We start from the raw sequence: 21269 nt of genomic DNA on the forward strand, positions 1-21269 counted from the left end.
TTAAGTAACAGCATATACCATCAGCTTGGATTGTGTTACAAGCCAAGAACAAAATAGTTTTCTTATTCACTACTCCAATTTTATTTTTTACCTCTTAAAAAGTAGTGCTTATGTACATATAAAGCTTTTGACTACAATCTAAGACAGGCTACTCACAAGCGCTTCTGGCAGTGTCACAACATATCCTGCTTCACGCAGAACTAGCTATATTCTGAACTGCAGGTTACCTGTAAATAGTCAGACTGAATAGCTGTAAGCAGGTGGTCCTTGCTTAGTTCATAGAAGACATCTGAAGTCATGACCTGGGTAAACTCCTCACAGAGGAAATGCAGTGCTTGACGATGAACCCACTTCGAACCGTATGGCTGAGAACTCCACTTCAAAATGGCAATTAAGGTGTCTAGAGAGATGCTCTCAGCAATAATATCTTCACAGCCTAGGAAACAAAAGCAAAACAAAACAAATCAACATAGCAGTTATTGAGGCACTTAGATCCTGAAGTGTCAAAATATGTAATATAAAGGATTATATGACTCCCACCACAGTTAAAGTGAGAATAAAACCAGAAGTGCCCTACAGACCAAGATCTGCAAACAAGGTTAAGTTCTGACTGAATTTTTAATTGAGGTTTAGGATTCTAACTGTTTGGTCATTCACCTTTTATAGCCACACGAAACATTACTTCTACTGGCACGCCAAGGTGAACTGAAAGCCATTTCAACCACACTAGAAGGCCCTTTGATTAACACACATTACCTCTGTGGTTAATTCATTTTAAAATTGCAGGTTTGAATGTGAGCAATTACTAGTTACAGCACATTCAGAAAAGGCACAAAAGCCCTAACACAGGTGGGATTTTTGCTGGTGTCACTTTTCATGTGGACTCTGAGACAGATCGTGCAGAGGATCAGAAGCAAGAGCTGTGAGGTACTGTTTATACTCAGCTCTTCAGCACAGCACGAGGGCAGCAAAGCGTAGTTTTCTGACTAGCAGCAAAGGCAGGAAGCAGCGAGCAGCTGCTCTAGGCCGTCACCCCAGCCTGCAAAGCCAGAGGGGTGCCAGGACAGAGAGCACCTCTTCAGATATGGAACAAGAGAGAAAGCGTGCGAGGAGCAGGTGCTCTGCCTTGGGCCAAGTCTGCTACAGCTTCATGTGCTTCTGCTGCATTAGAATTCACTCTTTCACAGAGTACATGTCTTCTGAAGAGAAGGACAGGGTATTTTTCCATTCTGAAAAAAAGGTGGAATAGATTCAGAAGGACTGAGAGGAGACACTGCAAGAGGGCTGAAAACACAGGGAGCTGGGATTACCCTGCTCACAGACTGTACCACAGCGCTGATTTCATTTCTACATCTGGCTTACATACTTACACAATGTGAGTTCTATCTGCACTATAAAGATAGCAATTTGAGAAAAATTCTACTGTACAATTAGACATTCCAGTCTCAATCCACTACAGACGCAAAATTATAGCTGTACTCATGCCCACGAGAGGTCCCTGGATGGCTGACAGCAGAACGCTTACATTGCAATTATTTTACTTCTTATACGCTATCATTTTTAATATCCTTGTAGCAGACAGGGAAAAAAAAATGATTTACAGAACTGTACCTCCTTGCCAAGCATTTGGATGAAGAAAGTGTTTAGTGCAGCAACCTTAATGTTTGTCAACACAGAGACCAAGCAGACACTCCTGGTGGGGCAGATTTTGAACGGATTTAACATAATTTAGCCAAGTTTATAACCAAAAAGCTTCCCTCAGCAAGTACTTGGAATGATTTGTACTTCTACATGCCTAATGTGCCTCAGATAAGACCATATGTATCAATGGAGCCACCAACAAAACATTTAATGGAAGCATATACACTTGTAAAAGATGTATTAAAAGAAGCATTATGCTATTAATTCCATGTTAGACTCTCCATTTGTCTTCCCCCCCCCCTCCAAGTGAAATAAGTTGAAACAATTAATACACACCTGTTTTATCCTTTACCATTACTGAAGTAATGCAGAATTACCTCTTACCGTCAAGTTACACATTTTTACTATGAAAAAGGAGGACAGATTCCTTACTATAGGTGTTGGCCTCTAACTTGCACAGCAAGAACCAGCCCAAAGCGAGCTGTGAACCTGCAGCACAACCTGTTCAGAGGAACCTGGACCATCAACCTAATCAGCACTGGCCTGGATGAGAACAGAGGATCTGAACCATTCTCCAAAATATATTACTTGTTTTTTGGTACAAGTCAGAGAAGTGGCCCTCTTCAAAGGTGGGAATCCTCCAGAAGCCTAATGAATAAACTGTATTCTGAATTCTTCAAGAAATTCTGTTCAAGAACACGCAAACTAGTGTTTAAAAAAAAAAAGTTCCTTTGAAAATAAGCTCAAAATACTTCAGTAGATCAAAAATATGAGCAAATGAGATCTGGAAGCTTTCCACTTCAGAATCCATTTCTACTTACATTTTTACTTCCACCACTTATGACTGACATTGCAGTGAATTGTGCTGTCTCCACCTCCCCTACACCCACACCCCAACCCTCTTATCCACCCTTTTGGAGCTCAAAAGATTGGAAAACATTATGTTCACAACAAACTTGCCAAGGCCAACAAAGCTAACCCATCACTGGAGTGCCCAGTTACAGTATGCTGCAAATAGGAGCTAACTTCCCTAAATAAGAAACATACAGTTGTTTGAAAGGCCACTCGTTGTGTCTGAACCCAATTTCTTGCACATTCTAATTATTCTGCTTGCATACAACCTGGTTTCAGCAGCTGATTACATCCCCTGAATTCTGATGATTACATCTAAAGATCATTACACTTCAAAGGTAATACACAGATTCATTCACCGAAATCAGACAAGAAAACTTGAACTGTAAGCACAAAGAGCCTTATCCCAAGGTCTTTCATACCATTTCTTTATCCAGTACTTATTTTAGGATAGCTGTTTCCATTGCAAAGAGAGAAAGCTACATATCCATGGAGAGAGAGGCAATTCTGAAGATCCAAGTTCTACTGATTTATAGAACCAGAGCACCAGCTCAATCTCAATTCTTCTAAGAAGTGTTACTGTACAACTACCAGCAGAATGACATCAGATGAAAAGCTCGCTTAGGATAGCTAGTAAAAGGAACAGTCCTTTTCCCAAGTACTTCTATCAATGTGTCAGAACAGCGGGTATATTATAAGTATTTCTTCTGAAGCATATGTGAGGCAATAGAAAAGTGTTTTTCTCGACATCTAAATAAATTAGGACAACTCAATTTTGGCCATGGAAGGAATACAATCATTCTTTTTCCTTGGCCAAAGGCTTTCTTGCTTTAAGATTCAGTCACTTAGCAAAAAAGCCAACTAATAGCCACAGTACCATTCCCTACAGTGGAATATATATATATATTTTTTCCCTCTGAGCACTGTTTCATAACTTTCAGGCAGCAACTGCCATTCCATGATCTATTAGCAATGTCCTCAAGTGCTCTACCACAAGCTTCTCTGACCATCAGTACATTTCAAAGATTCTGCTTGGAGTCTGGAGAAACAAAACAGGACTTCATCACATTTTGGACAAATGAGTCTATTTCATACCCTCTTTATGCTGGATGCCAACAGCCTTTAGGTCCTGCCTACAAACAAGTCCTGTTTCTCCAGTTCCCTCTCACATGTCCTACAGACCTTGCAAGCAGAAACAGCTTGAGCCTGTGTTCACCATACTAACCAGTAGCCTGGATCTTGTCAAGGCAGTTGACAAACCCACTGAAAAAAAAAAAACAAATTAAGTGCCCTCAACAGTTTGCAAAAGCAGGATTAAGCAAAGATTTTACTAATTAAAGCTAACGATTTTGTAAGCCATTTTGTGGTGGAGATCTTTCCCCTTAAACTCATGCATACCAGACCAAGAAAAATAGAAATAAGAATTCATCTTGACAATGAAACAGGGTCTAGAGGTTATTAAATAGTTTCTAAGTTTTGTCACATCAGAAGAGATCATGCTAGCATCAGGGATCCGTGCTTCTGAATCTGCTAGCTTGCAGAAAACAGTTTGAAGTCGTGATATAGAGCTAGTCTGGACTACCACATATTTAAAAGCTGCAGAGAAGCATTTTTCATCCCTAGGCATCCTTGCAGTTCTAACCAAGTTTCTGGTGCAAAGAGAAGGGAAAAAAGGAGAAAGACTTATTTAGCCTCCTTCACATGTCTTACAAACCCAAGGATGCAAATGTGACCTGTACTTTTAGAAAAATCTTTAGGAGGAAGCTCACACATGTAGGATGCTTAAACAGTCACAAAAACTAACTTCCTTGTGCAGCTGAACTAGACCAGATTGTCCTCCTCTTACACTCCACACCCCCTGCTCTTGTGCTGAAGAGCACTAACCAGGGATCTATTGCCAGCATAAGAAACTGGACTGTGGAGACCAAAGTGGGCAGCATGGTAGCAGCAACCCTTGTGGCAGCCAAAAAGGGTTAAAATCTGTTTCAGATTTAAGCGATATCAAAATTCAAGACACAGCAATACAAGTATTGCCTACAAAAATAATAAGAGCAAAGCAACTTGTAGTTTCCTGCCTGTACTATTATCTCACATAAGCAGTGGTGTGAACAACCTGTACTTAACCATAATTGCACTGTGGACCCACTGTTTAGTCCAGTAGTTACAAAACCAGACAGTTTCAGCAGGTTGACTTTGCCAGTTGATTACTTTCATCTCACTTTAGAATTTTCAGTTTGAAGCAGAGCACTAAAACTCAGAGCAGCGAGAAACCTCCACTCCTCCTTCAAAAGAATACGGTGCTGCCAGGAGGGAATATAAACCATTGCCAAGCCTTGCAGGTGCATTTTATCCCCTCTCACTTTCAGACACTGACACAAACAAGTCTTAGCTTCTCAGAGGTGAAAAACAACACAAGTGTTGTGCAGAAGATAAAACTGAAGCAGCACTGGACATGCAGGAGTCTAGGGACATCAGAATTGTTTGACTGCTTAAGTATATTCAGTACCTCTTTCAAGCTACTTTAACCCTTCCATTGATTTTTCTAAATACAAAATAATTTAAAACATTTGTGTATTCCATCTTTGAGAAGCTGAATTTGAAGTACACTTATTACAGCATTAATAGTTACATAGTAGATTAATATACTTAGTACATTAATAGATACATAGTACAGCATTAATAACAGTTAATGCATACAGCATTGTTATTTACTGAGTTCAAATATGGAGCTGGTAGGATTTTAAAGCACTTCAGATCATTAAAGCAATAAAAAAAAACACAAATGGGATTTTTGAATTTTTGAAGTTATAAGCTTAGCCAGAAATTTCAGACACTTCATACATGTTTAAGGCATTCAAAATTCATAGCAAAATGCTTTCTAATGTTTTTTTTCTCCCAAACAATGCAAATAAATTCACTCTCCTGCTCCTATCATAAGCACAACGTATGGATTTAGGTAGCCCAAAATCTGCATTTACATCTTTGGCCCTGGACTGAATGTCAGCATTCCTTAAGCAGCACATTCAGCAGCAGGCAGCTTAGCTAGCCCAGCTTAAGCAGGAAACAATCGTGGGTAAGAAGCAAAAGCTGCCAATTTAGCCAACAAAATGGAGAGAGAAACTGAACATGGAAACAATGAGCAGCAGGGGGAGAAAGAGCTGATGTTCAACAGGGCTGCTACCAGCCATCAACAGTCAGTCTTTCAGCTGCGTACCTCCTAGAAAACAGGTGACTGAAATGAAAGATAGAAACCAGGTGATCAAACCTGTTTCTCTGCAAAAATTTGTTTGCAACATCACAATTACACGGCCAATTGCAACTCTGATTGCACTACTCTGTAAAATTCTTTATCTTTACATACAGCCCTAGCACGTAACAATACCTAAGAAAGACTGTTTCTACTTCCTGATCTCTCCCATCTTAATTTTCTTAACATAAAACCTAAGTAGTAATTTCAGGCTTGAGCACAAGTGAATCATGTTAAAGAAGTAACAGGTCAGATTTATATTAATATTTACTTAATTAAACTCAATTTCTTTTGTAGTTTAAAGTGCCAGACTAGATCCTTTGAGAATTCATATTGCACCATGATAACTGACATACTTGCTCTAATCATCCCACAATACATTTGTGTGTATTTAATACTGTTACTGTGGGCTTCCCGGTGCTCCAGCATTTCAGTCCCGCTGAGATCAAGGGTACTTTTGATGTCAGATGATATCTGCCTCTAGATCAAAGACTGTGCTACTGAGTATGACTTTATTTTAAAGTTTATTCTCATTCTTGTCAAGGGTAAAGAAAATATCTAAAAATAAAAGGAAGGAAATGCATAGTTAAAAGCCTGGATTCGTGTTATTTTTTACTTTGTATTAATTTAGAAAGCTTTCTGGAATTTTCTTCTACCTCCTGATTCCCAGGCAAAACTACTGCTGCAAGAATCTGCAACAGAAAAAGTCATATTGTGCCACCACCTCAACAGGACTACTCACGACAGTAAGCACCAGGGCCAAGATGCATACATTCAGTATTGATAACTAACAATTAAGATACTTGAGTCAAACTTCTCTGAAACCGCAGTGGATGCGGCAGCACAGTAAAGCCAGAAGGGGAGACTGTTTTCACCATGCATAGCAAACAGAATTAGGGAACTGATCTGGTCTTAATAATGGTGCTATTGAAGAGGAAGTGATTTTACACCTGATTTTGTGAGGCAGTGCATTGGAACAATCACCAGTACAGTCTCAGAGTGCAGCAAGGTAGCAAGAAGAGAGAAAAGAAGAAATAAAACAGGCAGAACAGCAACATTCTCCTGAAAGATGTGATTGAGCATTCTGGAGAAGGCTCTAATCCTCACAGCCTCCAAAAAAGCAGTAAAGAGCTTTACTTTTTGATAGTTAAATACTACAGAGCCTCTAATAACAGTTTCTGGGTTATTAGGTACAAATGGGTTTTGCTAAGATCAGATCTATAAATGAAATATCCTTGCTGATTAGTTCATTTATTCACATCAGTTCGTTTTCAGCTTCTTTGGTAAGATAAATGATCTGTTTAAGCTGATCAAGTCAAGTGGAAGCCAAAGTAAATTTTAAACAATCTTGCTTTACTTGGACAGTAAAGATTCTTAGCACATACCCAAATCATCGCTGACTTAATCACAGGGAAACTATTAAAACGCAGCTTTATCGCTCTTAGGAGCAAGAAGATTTCACATAGAGTCAAAGCTGAATCGTCTGCTAAAACTGTAAATATCCAGATGTCATTTTTCATCAAAGTACTCTGCAGACAAATCAAACTAAAAATCACTTAGAATAAAAAAATAACAGTTGATCGGAAGTTTAAAATATATCAACTTCACTTAATGCTCAACTACAAGCATCCGGCCAAAACTGGGTCAAAGTGAGTAAAGTGAGTTGTAAAGAGCATCCAGATTGCATATATCGAGACCCAAATATTTTCCAGGAAACCAGGGAGACAAGCTTTAGCACGTTAGGAATTGGAGAGCTTGAGTGAGCCAAATCAAAAATTTAAGCTAGGGAGCATGTAGGAATCTAGAGAAGAAACTTCAGACTTTTTATTAAATTAGCTACTGCAAAAGCCAACCAATCAGACTGGTGACAGACTTTGGGTCAAACTGGGTGCATGCAACACAGAGTAGAAAAGCACTATCTGAGCACCAAGATAATGAGACTTAATGAGAACTGCCTGCTCAGTGGACTCCAACAACTACACAATTTTGCCTCTTATAGCATCGTCCTGTGTAGTGCCTAGAAGTCAGATGTCTGAGTTACGGCTTCTAGCACAAAGCATGCTAGCTATGAAATCTGGGAATGAGAGGGACACTACTGAGATGAAGATTCATCTACCTCACATTAAGTATTACAACTCTTAAGGGAGAACAAGATGCTAGAATATGTACTGAAATAAGAAAGGAGGGACCACTTAAAATTGCTGTCAGCAGTGATTTGCTAGCCATGTGCAGGCATACAGTTTTTCCTGATCAAATAAGCTTCCTTTTAATTTCAATTATAAGACTATAACAGCAATTCTTTACTTTTCAATACCAATGATCTAAGCATGAACTTGGGAAATGAAACATGAAACTACTATACCGATTTCACTGCCATGTACAGATTTCCTACAAACTGCTCACTGCTTTTCCCTGTACCTTGCTAACATAACAGAACACTCACCCGTAACATTCTAATTAGTTCAAGTTAACAAATGGAATTTCAGTGGCTGCAGCAGCGGATGGATAGGGAAAATGGTCCAAGTTTACTACTGTTGCTAATATATATATGCTAAGTTTTGATCCTTCCCCACTTTTACTGTGCTTCTCCCCAGTGGATAACAATCTCTCGCCCCTTATTGTCACACACTTACCACGTTCCAGCCACCACCACCAGTGGGTGCTAATGCAGCTGCGCTAGCATCCCTTAGGGTGAGGAAAAACCCTTCAGCTAGAAAAAGTTAACACCTTGTTAGCACTAACTCATACAACGTACTTTAAAGCAGCACCGACCTATTTTACATTAATGAAGAGTACTAAGTTAGGACACACCGATCTGTCTTGAGAAAAGTTACACTGCTTCTTCAGAACACCTTCAAATTTCTCAGTTGCTCCAGTTTAGATTTCCAGTCTGAGGGAGAGAACTACACTCTGTTCATTTATGAAACAGTGCATAACCATTCAGCGTCTCAGTGAAGGTTTCATTCACAGTTTAATTCCCTCATTAGTATTCCCTCAGCACACTAATCCTTTTAGCACTTGTATAAGTGCATGCACCAAAATAATCAGATACTGAGAAACTGTACATTTACATCACATTCCATTTCAACTCATTTTCCTGTCTTGCTTTCAGCTGATCTATGAATTACCCTGCTCTCAAGTAGTATGAACTCATACGTTGTATAGGAATGAGTCTAACATTAATTCCACTACAGTAAAACTTTTTGCCACTTCTGCACTTGACTTAAACATTAAGTTTCTAGGCAAACAACAACAAAATCAAGTTTAAGAACACCTCATTCTCATTCCTGTGGCAGCATACCTCAGAACAAACCTGTTTCCTGACAGTTTTATTTCAGTAGGATTATTTCAACTTCCAGCATCATGTGAAAATTAGTTCCCTAACACCAGCCTCTAGGGAATATACAACAGTTATTGATTAGTTTCCCACAGCTTCTATAATTCAGTTTGATACAGCTCTTAGGAAAACCCATTGATAGGCTGAAGTAACAGACCCTGATCTATTTCTGCAGTGTTAATACTCACTGTTTTCTGCTCATCTCCTCCTTAAGCTTTTTCTTTTACTGATGTCTATTTGATAGTTTACAGTATTCCATTTGATAGCTAGAAGTTACAGGTGTACACATCTGCTGTAAAAAGTTATTTTCTTAAACTAGCTTAAGCAAATCCCATTGTGAATTCCAGTGAATTCCATTCTCAGTTTCTCACCTCAAAAGTAAAACTATCATTCCCCACCACAAAGGTCAGAAGTCGGAAGCAACTGTAACATTCCATTACATACAGTATAGCCACTAAGTTGTCTGAATGCCTACAGGTGAAAGAGCAAAGTTCCTGCCACCACAGGAGGCAATAGCTCACCAGCCAGTGCTTAGCAGCCTTTGTGACTCGTCAGCCCCACACCTCATTTAGCCCCAGAAAAGGGATTGTAAATAAAAGCTGATAAAGATCAGAAATACAGATTTGCTATACACATTCAAAATAAATATCATACTTCAATAATGACACTCAGTACAGTCAAAAGCCCTCACATTGCATTTCTTCTGTCCCTGAAAAACACAGATGTATTATCTCCAACTTACAGATGGGAAGAATTTCATTTCTTCAACTATGTTGCTATCCACTGACAGCAAGACTCATTATGCATACTTACAGTGCAAAGCAGTTACAATGCACGACTTAAACTAACGGCTTTCAAAAAGAAAACTGATGATTCTGTATTTTTTTTTTTAAACCATAAATACAGTAAAGGGTCTTATTTTTCAGAAAGGAATACATACTCTATGAAAGACTGAAAAACTGCAGATTAAGATGCTAGCATTTTACACATCGTGTTCAAGCCTTCCCAATTCTTTGTGAAGACAAACATCACAAATGACAGCTTCGACTGATCAGGCTACAGGGTAAGCTACTCTAGGAAGAAGGTTTGAACCATTTAAGGAGAACAGGCATTGCTAATTCTCCTAATTGAGATGCTCAAAGAAATTCATCTTTTCCCACCCTGCAGCAACAGCACCCTCCCTTCTCCACATTCTACAGTAAAGCTAGCTAACATGTAGAATTCCAGCATGGAAGCGACACGTTAATAGAGCTGCATTTGCACTCAGGTCAGAAACACCCCTGAATCCCATAGACAGCTTCTATTTATACTTCCTTATTTAAATGTTAATTAAAGAAGACTACAGCTATCGTACATTTACATTTTGAAAAAAAGAGGCACTTGAAATATGAGTGAATAGAACTCCAAGTTCCATTGCAGAAGGCTATTTTATCCAACTATGGGCACAGTGCAGAGACTGAAGCAAGTGCTTCTCACTTTCTTCCCATTCTGAAGCCAGGAGGTATACAAGCATAATACGCACAGCACATCCTGACTCTACTCCTGAAGAAAGAAGAGAATTACCGGAAGACAAAGCAAAGAGAAAGACTACCCACTGACAGTTCACTGGCTGCTACATAGGTAAGGCTAGTGTATAGAAAAATGACTTGCTCAAATGGATGAAGAGGAGCAAAAAAAATCTCTTTCCTTCCTTTATTTTTTAAACTACTGCTTGGACTATTGTGGAGGTTTGCAACATATATTTTTTTAATAATTTAGCATAAATGTCTTCTTGAAGAAGTTAATATTTAACCTAATCATGATTAACCACTCTAGTAAAAGGCATCCTTGCCCTTAGTAGGTGGGTTGGAACCAGATGACTTTTAAGTTCCCTTCCAATCCAGACCACTCTATGAGTCTGTGAACTGTAAGATTAAAAAAAAAATTAATAGCATCATTTATTCTATAGAAAGGACGGTACTACCTACCTTGTGCAAGCATGTTAAACTCCAAGAACAGTGCTATGTGGTAAAGCTCCATAGCTTCTTCAGCCCTAGTCATGTTTAGTTTTCCTGCAACAAGAGCCTGAACTTCACTTAAGCTGCCCACTGAAGGGCTTGAGTGCAAAACTGAGAGGTCCACCACATCTGTATACATACAGTTCAAGATGACCTTAGCATATTTTTTTGGTATGATAGACTCATCCAATATAATTCTAGTTGGAGTTCGTAGAGTTCGGTCTGTGATTTCTTCACCAGTCCGTATCCTCCTCTGCAGCAAGTGACGAAAAAAACGGCGACCGTGATGAAATAATAGCTTTGTGAGCTCGGAGCTCTTCTTCTATACAGTTCTGACTTCCACCAAAAGTTTCAACTAAGTCAGAGTTGGAGGAAAAGCTAAGAACCACATCGTAATAGCACATGTAATCAAACAGCGCACGCATGTCAACATCTAATGAATTTGGCGTTCCAAACTCTTCACTAAGCTGCACAAGAATATCAACGTTCTGGAATCTCGAATCCTCCATGCCAAACTCTCCTGTATAAAGGTAGTGTAACAAAGCTGAAAACATAGGCATATCTATGCCAGCTGTGTTAATGTCCATTATTATTTCTGCCCCATATTCTGGTGAGGAAGAAAGCAGCGTCTTGAAAAACGGACATCTTGCCGCTAATATCGCACGATGCACAGGAAAACAAGTTTCTTGAAATATCAAGTCTACGTCGGTACAGTATTTGTACTGATAAAGTTCAGCCATGTCTTTTTGTAGCGTCCTGGCTTCTGGTCTTGCCAAATTAGCTTGTAGGTACAGTTCCTTTAAGGCTGATGTCCCTTCATATTCTTCTACTAATGCATTAACATCTCTGACATCCCAGCCTGAGAGGAGCTCTCTCATCTGCTTGGCATGATCGGCAGATCGGCTGGACTTCCGACGCTTAATGAATTTCTTTTTGAGGGTGGCAAGGCCAGAGGTTTTCTTTTTCTTGTCTTGAGGTTTCTCATGGCCATGGTCAAGGCTATAGAGCTTCGATTCACAGCCATAACCTTGATGAGAATAGGATGATGTTCCTGAAAGCACAAAAAGGAAAATTAAACACATTTATTCCTTAAATTTAAAAGAAAGGTCTGTCATACCCAAACAGTTCATCAAGGTCTCTGAAAGTTATGCAGTTTTTTCCTTCTCCTCACATCAGATAATTCAAACAATTTGAAAGCCTGAGTTTATTATTATTAAGTCAATGCTTATTATTAAGGTTACTAAGCAAGCTATTATTAAAACTATTATTATGAAGTTCTCAATTAGAAGAGCCAGGTGGTACCAACTGATGCAGTTCTGTGACACATGCACACTTATCAAAGTAGGAAGAGAGATCGGTGCTCATAATACTACAAGTTTCGTTGTACTAATTCTAGGAGAAGCAAAAAATGTTTTTTATAAAACACTTAGATGAACTTAAAGAAATAGTAGCACCCCCTCTTTCAAAGTAATTTCTAAATTCTGTTCTTCTGGCATTAAGAATAATTTTAACCAGAAAAACATACTTGGCATCAGATACCTAATACAGCAACAAGAAAAAAAAATGCAAAACAAAGTAAGAGAATACAATACTACAATGGTTGGGAAAATTAAGTACAATTAATCAAATGTCACTCCAAATTTTAACAAGGAAATAGAAATCCTGTGTATTATCAATAATGCTGAAAGTTAAAACATAAAATGGGCTCCTTTCACAGAGCAGTTGCCAGTTTGTGCCAGTTTGCATTTGAGCTCCATTTAAGACAATACGGAACACCTAAACTTCACTGTCATCAAAGATTTGCTTTGAATGGAGCATTAAGCAATTAAAAGAATGCACATACATTCTTCCTCAGTGTTCATTTATGCATAAATTATGTTGTGATCTAAATATGTAAAGAAAAATAGATTCGCCCCAACATTATCTGCATTGCACATCTGACCCGTTCTACTACAAGAACCTTTGCTGATGCTTCAATGCTAGCAGCACATACACCACCACATTTGTTACTAAAACTGAATTTTTATTAAAGTAGTTAAAAATCTGCAGTTTAAACAGAAGTGTGACTCATTAAAGGGCTATTTTCTCATTTAATTTCCAGAATTTTCACTCAAACCAGATGGTGGAAGACTCAGACTTTACAGGGAGGAAAAAAAAAGTACAAACCAACAACTTCCAGACAATGTAAGAAAATAAGACATTTGCCAGTGTTATAAACAACACTGCAATCGCTTTTGATCAGAAATATATTTGCCAGATTTTCTGTGGGGAAAAAAATCAATAGTTTTTTTTTCTTCTAATAAACTTGAACAATCTTATTATTTGTTCACTTTTTCAAGTTTTCAAGATTAAAGCACATTCAACCACCACACTGTTTGTGTGGCCTTCTGTATCTTTCAGCCACTCCTCTCTGGTCCATTTGTTTCAGTCAGACCCACTGTGATGCTATTTGCAGTGACGTGAAGGGCCAATCTGTTAAAGTGTATATGGTGCTCTTTCAGATAATTTCATGAAGTTGGAATAAAACAGGAGCAATTCAAAGTTGTATTTGAGAACATGGCAAATCTAGCAATTTAAGATTTCTGTAGCTTATCTTCTTGCTGAAGCCTCAATAACTTTAAGTAATCTATACACTGGTTTTTAAATCAATTTAAGTAAAACGCCCCCAGATCACCTCAATATAATAGATTTACAATTAATTTATTAGAAAGTTTGGGAAGGAAGCCCTTGTGTCTTTGAGGAAAGACCATTTTAGTCATGCTAAATTAAGTTCTGCACAATCAAGCAACATGTCATTAAACACTGAAATTTCAAGCCATTTAAATGAATTTAAAAATCAATATGCCAGTAACTTAGAACTACTTTGACAAAGAGATTGTACTGCAAAATCCACCATAAGCACTCTCTCCACATGATATACTAGATAACACAATGGAAATGAGGAGAATCAGTGTCCTGTTGAGATGAGCTTAGAATTTCTGCTCCACTGGAAAAAAAAAAAAAGTATGGATTACATTTCACAACGGAAATGTAACTACACTTCAAACTTTCTGTAATGATCCTGTTCTGAGGAACAGCTCATTTTTCAGCATTTTGGATTCCAACTGTGAATCTGAATATGTACAATATTCCCTTACGTTCTGCTGAACAAGAACTAGGACACCAGAAGTCTCAATTTCTCCTCCCTGAAGGATGCCATCAAGTATTACTTACGCTCAAATCACCACAAGTTGCTACAATACCACTCAAACCTTTGCAAAGCCCAGGATACACTCAGGATTTCACATCAGAATTACTGCAAACAGCACTATTAACCCCTACAATTAGATAAAGCACTGCTGCTAATACAGCTGTCACACAGCTGCTGTTTGCCAGAAGTAGAAGAGATGCATCAGCACAGTCTTTCCAGTACTTCAATAGCTGGTGATTCAGTATCTCTCAAAGAAAGCTCTGAATCTTCCCAGCCTACCTGTATTCCTTCAGAAAGCAGGATTAGAATTAGGAAGTAAAAATTTACTCCCCACTACTATAATAAAAGGTAGCAATCTATTAGATGTTATTAAAAAGCCCCTACATCATACTTAGTTTTGAACAGATAATACTTACAAGAAACAGATGACTCCCAAGAGAAACTACTCGGGCATTTGACAATAACAGGATTTGTCTAGTCCTTTGCATGCCAACACGTTTATTTTTAAATACAGCTCTATAATTAGTTTTTAACATCTTGAACAGATGTACCACCCTAGAAAATGGTGTGAAATCTGAATGCTGTAGACAAACAGCAAGAGATTAACTAGTAAGCTTTTGCTAAAACTAAAATATTTTTTTATTATGAGTGCTTCATTATTTTTGATTCATCTCCTCTTCATAGTCCGCAAGCAAATTCAGCATTCATTTAATGAACCTAGGAAGTCATATTATAAAAACACCATGTTCTGTCAGATCAGTTCTCTGCTTTCAGTGTTCATCCTACATTTATATTGCAGCATGGTGCAACTTTAATGGTAAAGCAGCATACCTAAAACAAACCCACAGGTCTGTGTAGAGTTTCCAGAAATAATTATGGCCTTAAGTTGCGCCAGGGGAGATTCAGGTTGGATGTCAGGAAATACTTCTCCGAGAGAGTGGTCAGACACTGGAACAGGCTGCCCAGGGTGGTGGTGGTGTCACCAGCCCTGGAGGTGTCAAGAAACAGATGTTGTACGGAAGGATATGGTTTAGTGGGAAATATTGGTGACAGGTGGATGGTTAGACCGGATGGTCTTAGAGATCTTTTCCAACCTTGGTGAGTCTATGAATCAATGATTCTAAGGCAACTAATTAATGCACTTTATTGAGCTCTTACAACACCAATTCTTATATTTCCAGTTCTGCTTTTGGGCAGTAAGCAGATCTAGTGCCTTCTACATAGAGAAAAATCTGAAAAAGCTCATGTAGACAAAAAGCATGGTTATTCTCACAAGTGATTAAAATCTCAGCCATCAATTTTAGGACAAATCTATTTTCTATTGAGAGCTACAACAAACCAGCTATTCAAATAAGATTCCAGAAAAAGCCAATGACCACAAAGCAGGACAATGGGATACTTGCCAATGTTACATAAAGAGCAGTTACTCTACTAGTGCACGTGCAGAAGTGCCACCGTAGCATCAGAAGATTTCCATGAAGAATTTTTGCTGTATTATTTCAATAAATCAGAACACTCATTTTTCACTGCCTAAGAGCATGTCGTTGTTTCCTCTTAGACCTTTATCAAAAAAAGACTCAACTCCTACAGATCTCTGTTACCTACTGAGAAATTGATTTGTGAAATGCTAAATAAATAGGTTTCTGTCTGTGGTTTAATACTGAGGAGCATTACCAAAAGCTTCCATGCACCAATAGACGAATTTGCTACGGAATTTAACAAAGCCTTTGGAACTTTCCCCTCTTAAGAGTTGTTTGGACTTGCAGATCTGCAAGGGGTTTCTCTTCAATATAAAGGCAGATCAAAACTTCAACAAAAGTCTTGGCTGTGATTTTAGAAATAATGTATGTACAAATTGGGGCAAATATTTTACTACTCTTAGATACATAAAGCCTTAAGTTCTTCCTTGACACAGCACAAGCATACGTACGAAGTTTTTTGCCCAGAGCAGAAGTCTTCATATAAAATAAATATAAAACAGCTTGTGTGCTATTTTGTGCCTCTACTCAGATCTCTAAAAGTTAGGAGTGACACAAAGGCTGAGATGATAAAACAAAAATTACAAAGCAAGTAAATTTCTCTCTGCTAAGGATGCCGTTGTTTCTTCAGTGGTGATTAAGAAGAGTCACTGCATATTATTAAGTACTGATTCACCGTTGCAAGGCAAGGCATAAAGGAGAAAAGTGTTTATAAAGTATTTATGTTATTTACAGCAAAGATCATTCTTCAGGCTGTCAGGGTGGGTTTTTGTTTTTCTTTTAAAAAAAGATTACGTCTTCTGAAATAGTGCCTTCTTTTAGATTCATCACTTAACTATTTATTATTTATATCATGACAGTACTTAGATCTACACTGAAGTCTTTTTGTGCTAGACTGAGCAGCATATAAAGTTGGTACCTGCCCCAGTTATGACTGGGATAAGTAAGTAATTTCTTAAGAGCACACTTTGTGAAGTTTCTAGTTAAGAACCCTTCCTTGTAAATAAGGTGGTTAGGAAAATAAGCAACACTCTTCTCCTCACCTCAACTTTCACAAACAGGAGAAGGGCAGAAAAAGTTGTCTTCAAGACTGCCAGTTACTTTAACAGGTTTATTACTAGAGGAACCTTTCTGGTAATAAGTCATCTCCTCTCCTCCTACAAACATTACCAATACTACAGTGAGTACTGAGGATCAGGAGCGTTCTGTGCTTAGAGAACATTGCACAGAACATCTGAGGAAGAGTGCAAGATCACAGGTACCGTTAACAGACAGCAACTGCTCCCTGAACTTGTTAGTCTTCTCTCTGCGACTGAATTATCTAAAAGCACTTATTTATAAATAATCTGACATCTGTTTACTAGCAACTGGCAGATCAACTTATTGCCTACGTAGGCCAAACAGATATTGGACAGTACCAAATTTCATGCACTACTGAGCTTGAGCAGATACAAGCTGATGACCTAGAAAATAAGAACTGCATAGTGTCACTGCAAGAAATTCAAATACAGTACATATACAATCCAGCAAGCCATTTACATAAGCAAAGAGATAACTGAGAAGTTACCTATGAATGTCTGTTGTGCCTGTGAACTTCCCCCTACCCTTGGGGAACATGAGTGAGGGTAGTTAGATGCATTAGCACCCATTTTCTTCAGTCACTCAGGCATTCCGCCTGCTGGCTCTTCAATGTATAATCCCATAATCCTTTATAAGTCTTCAGTCCCAGATCCAGCATTTTGTTCCTCCATTTCTGAAAAACAAAACCAAGAAGTTACTTTGTTTTAATATTACACATTCTAGATGAAACAAACTCAGCCTCAAGGACATATAAAGTGAGGTTTTACTTTAAAGATTATTTAATCCTTCCAACAAAAAGCTAAATTCAAAGATAAGTTTCTCCTGAATTCTGTAAATTTCAAATGATTGACAATTCAGTGTGATAAAATACAACTAAGAACAGGATTGTTATCAAGCTTTTAGCTAATGAGATTTCAAAGCAGGAGATGGGCTAGACTGAACTTGCTCCTATAACTATACCAGGACAGACTTTTTGTGCATGCTGATGCATTTATACATTGTTATTAAAAAAACAAACATACTGACTGAAAAAGTAGAATAAGTCTATCCGTTGAGGGTTATGCCATCAGTACTGCTTTCAGGTGAACTTGGATTTCACACAGCCACGTATCTTTCTTTCAGTTCTACTTTTCAAGTCAGAACCTGGGCTAAGAAATAGGTATATAGTAATAATAATGAAGTAATCATTTACCCATTATCTAGGTTTTAACTATTCTTTTATTAGGCAATTGAAAACACTGTAGGAAGTCAGTGCTGAAGTAACTTGAACAAGGACTTGTGTCACATATACAAACAACCACTTTCTAATTTCTTATATTAACTGTGATAAAACACACATACTATAGAAGTAAAAACTATTACTGAAAAGCACCTTTTCAATCAACTGAACATATGCACCCTATCCAGAACACAAATGTATGGATTAGGAAGAGAAATACTGAGTCTGAAAAGTTGTTAGTATATGCTCAATTCTCTTTAGATTTAACAGTGAACACACAGCTAAATTCCACCATGGTGGTATAGGTGTAGCCACACCTCCCGTATGCTACCAACTTTCTCCATGCACCTCCAGTTTGCCAAACCGCACAGCTACATTCCATGCAAGAGCAATGTTTCAAGGAAGTTGCAGCACAGTACCTCATCTCCTCTCCCTGCCTTAATAATTCACTTATCTCTGGCATGAGCTCAGAAGTGGGAGTTTTTGTTCTGCTGGAGAGGTGAGATATGATGCTAATTAGAAGCACACCTGGCATCTCAGACACAAATGCAGTATGCAGAAAAGATCACGAGGAGTAGAAAGTGGTAGGCCAGGAGAGGCTGTAGATTGCTGTAAGCATGGGGTGGGGTCAAAACAAGCATCATAGGACTTGAGTGTTGTTTACATGAAGAGGAAAGGTTTGGATGAGATATTGGCATAGGAGCGACGTATTATCAAGTACAACAGGGTGCATTATTTCCAACTATCTGCTGCCTAAGAACGACATCGCCAGGAGCAGGCCACGTGCTATTTCTGTGGTCAGCAAGCATTTTCAAAACATAACCACAATGCCTCACACTAGGCATGACGTACAGGCAGAATCCCTACTGTGAAAGGGCTTATAGTCCAGGTCTGCCTCACAAAGCTGTAGCCTGTTACTGCTATCTGAATTCCACAAAGGTGGAAGACAATCCCAACAATACAGCAGTTCTACCAGCATTGCACATTGACAACAGCAGACCAACCACAGGCTTGCCAAAGCAGAAAGCGGGAGCTCCTCTTTCTAGTTAGGTGCCATTTGCTTCCAACCTGGTACTTCTGGCCTTGTCTCTAAGCAGATTCAGTTCACAGGTTGAGAAAAATGAAATGCCTTTCTGCTGGCATAGTAAGACTGCTCAGTGTGAAACTGGAACCAGAGCATACACAAAATGGACAACAACACATCAGCAAATCTCTGCAAACACAAGCTGTAGGATTTCAGTCTTACTCAACACTTCTCCCTCTCTCCTGCACAGAAATAAGCTGGTTATTCTAGAATGATGATACTCATACAGATGCAGATCACTTCTCTATAAATTAAAATTCTCACAGATTTAAGGAAAACCACACAGAGAATGACTTCATCAGAGCAGCAACTCTCCCAGCTCATTTGTATACCCACACAGATTATGTTGTGTAGACTTTACATCCATTTCTATATGGAATTAGTTGCATTTAGTACAAGCTTTGTGGAGATAAGAGTAGCCTTTCGGTTCCAATTCCAACTGCCTTACAAATACAGGCCGGTATCCTGGGTATGCTGGGTATATAGCAACAGCTTCCCTTTTCTCAGCTAAAATTGGACTTGGTTCATTTGGACTAAGTCCTGGAATAATGCCACTGCCATTCTACTTCCTGCTTCAGTGTTCAGTGATGTGATAACTCGACCATTAGATGGACAAATAAAAAAGTTAACACTTTTCTTCCTAGCATGGTAAAGAGCCTAGGAGTTGAAAATAAAAAAGGGAAAAGGTTTTGGTTTTGTTTTGCCTGCCAAACTTTCAATATATGCAAATAAGTCTCAGGTTTGAAGTTAATATCTTACATCTTCTTCCACTGACTCTACCCAAAAGATGGACAAATACCACAATCAAGAAATAGACAGAACACTCTGATACTATTAGACATTCAGTGCCTGAGTTTACTGAACACTATTTCAAGTCTCCAAAAATGTGAACACCGGGAGCAGCTCCTACAATATCCAGTATCTAAAACAATTTTATGTAAAGGCTTACCATAAGAGCACTGTCACACAGTACACCCAGGAGTATATCATACAGAATGAATTCAGTCACTAAGCTTAAAATATGCAACTTAATTTTACAAAATATAGGACAATGTAAAAATAGTGATAAGGCTGTATAAATGTAAAAAATATGCATATATAAATGATATACATATATATACATCATATAAATTTGTAAGTAAGAAGAAAAACCAAACATACTGGGTTTCAGTGAAGAAGGAATGAAATGCGTTTCAGCAAAATAGGCACTACTGTCAGTCATTCTGTTCATTTACATACGCCAAAATTTCTTGTGCCTCCTTTCAAACCTAATCATGTACTGCACACGCAGACACCTGGATGTTGGAAGACTTCCCTAGAGTATTTTGTATCTTGAACTCAAACAAATCCTAGTTAGAAGCATACTGTGCCCTATGGCTCCAAAGTAATCATAGCTTAATCCCACTATTGTCTTTCACCTCCTTATCTGCTGAAAATGCAGTCTTTGTACAACAGAAATTTTGAACAACTGAAATGTTGAAGGACTACTTGTCCGTAGTCTGACACACATGCAAATCCATACAGAATCCTGTTTGATATTTATTTTCAAACTAGTCAAGTAATGAAACTTTCCCATTACAAAATACACAGATGATAGCGAGATGTAGCTAATACATCTGAAAGATTCTACTGTGGTTTAGTACTGTGCAAAAGCAAGGAACAGATATTGTTCTTCACTATTTGAGACTAGAAAAGTATTATTTACCAGATAGGAAAGAAAAAAGATCCACTAACCAAAACACCAGACCTTAAGCCACATCAGCAGTTACATGCACAAAAGAGCAAGAAAAAGCAGATATAACTAGATTGCAAAAGCAACTGCATTGGATGTTCTTTGTATCAAACCATGCGTTCCAGCTACCACAAAGAACCCTTTATTAAAACTGAGCATGAATTTTAAAGCTCTTGCTTTTTCATAAAGTACTGTGCATGCCCAGTAAGGACAAGCAGTCCTAGCCTTTTATTTATTGACCTATTCAGACTCATAGCATTGAGCTTTAGAAAAAAAATAATATAACCTGTGCTACTTTTCAGCATGTCTTCTGGGGAATGGGAGCACAAGTTGAAATAACTATATTCAAACAGAATATAAAGGCACGCAGCCATGGAGATACGCACACCCGCGGAAAAAAAGAACTCTGAGA

At 38.3% G+C, this 21269-nt stretch overlaps 1 protein-coding gene across 1 annotated transcript in view; it reads right to left on the reverse strand.

The window, feature by feature from the left end:
• Positions 1 to 21269, reverse strand: part of BTBD7 (BTB domain containing 7) — a 48977-nt gene that overhangs the window by 15820 nt on the left and 11888 nt on the right. Inside the window, 4 exon segments of the mRNA XM_046942437.1 lie at positions 228 to 436; positions 11045 to 11348; positions 11350 to 12125; positions 17310 to 17495. Coding sequence (XP_046798393.1) covers positions 228 to 436; positions 11045 to 11348; positions 11350 to 12125; positions 17310 to 17391 — 1371 coding nt within the window. The 5' untranslated portion in view covers positions 17392 to 17495.

Source organism: Gallus gallus, chromosome 5 (genome assembly GCF_016699485.2).
Source record: "Gallus gallus isolate bGalGal1 chromosome 5, bGalGal1.mat.broiler.GRCg7b, whole genome shotgun sequence".
Lineage (NCBI taxonomy): Eukaryota > Metazoa > Chordata > Aves > Galliformes > Phasianidae > Gallus > Gallus gallus.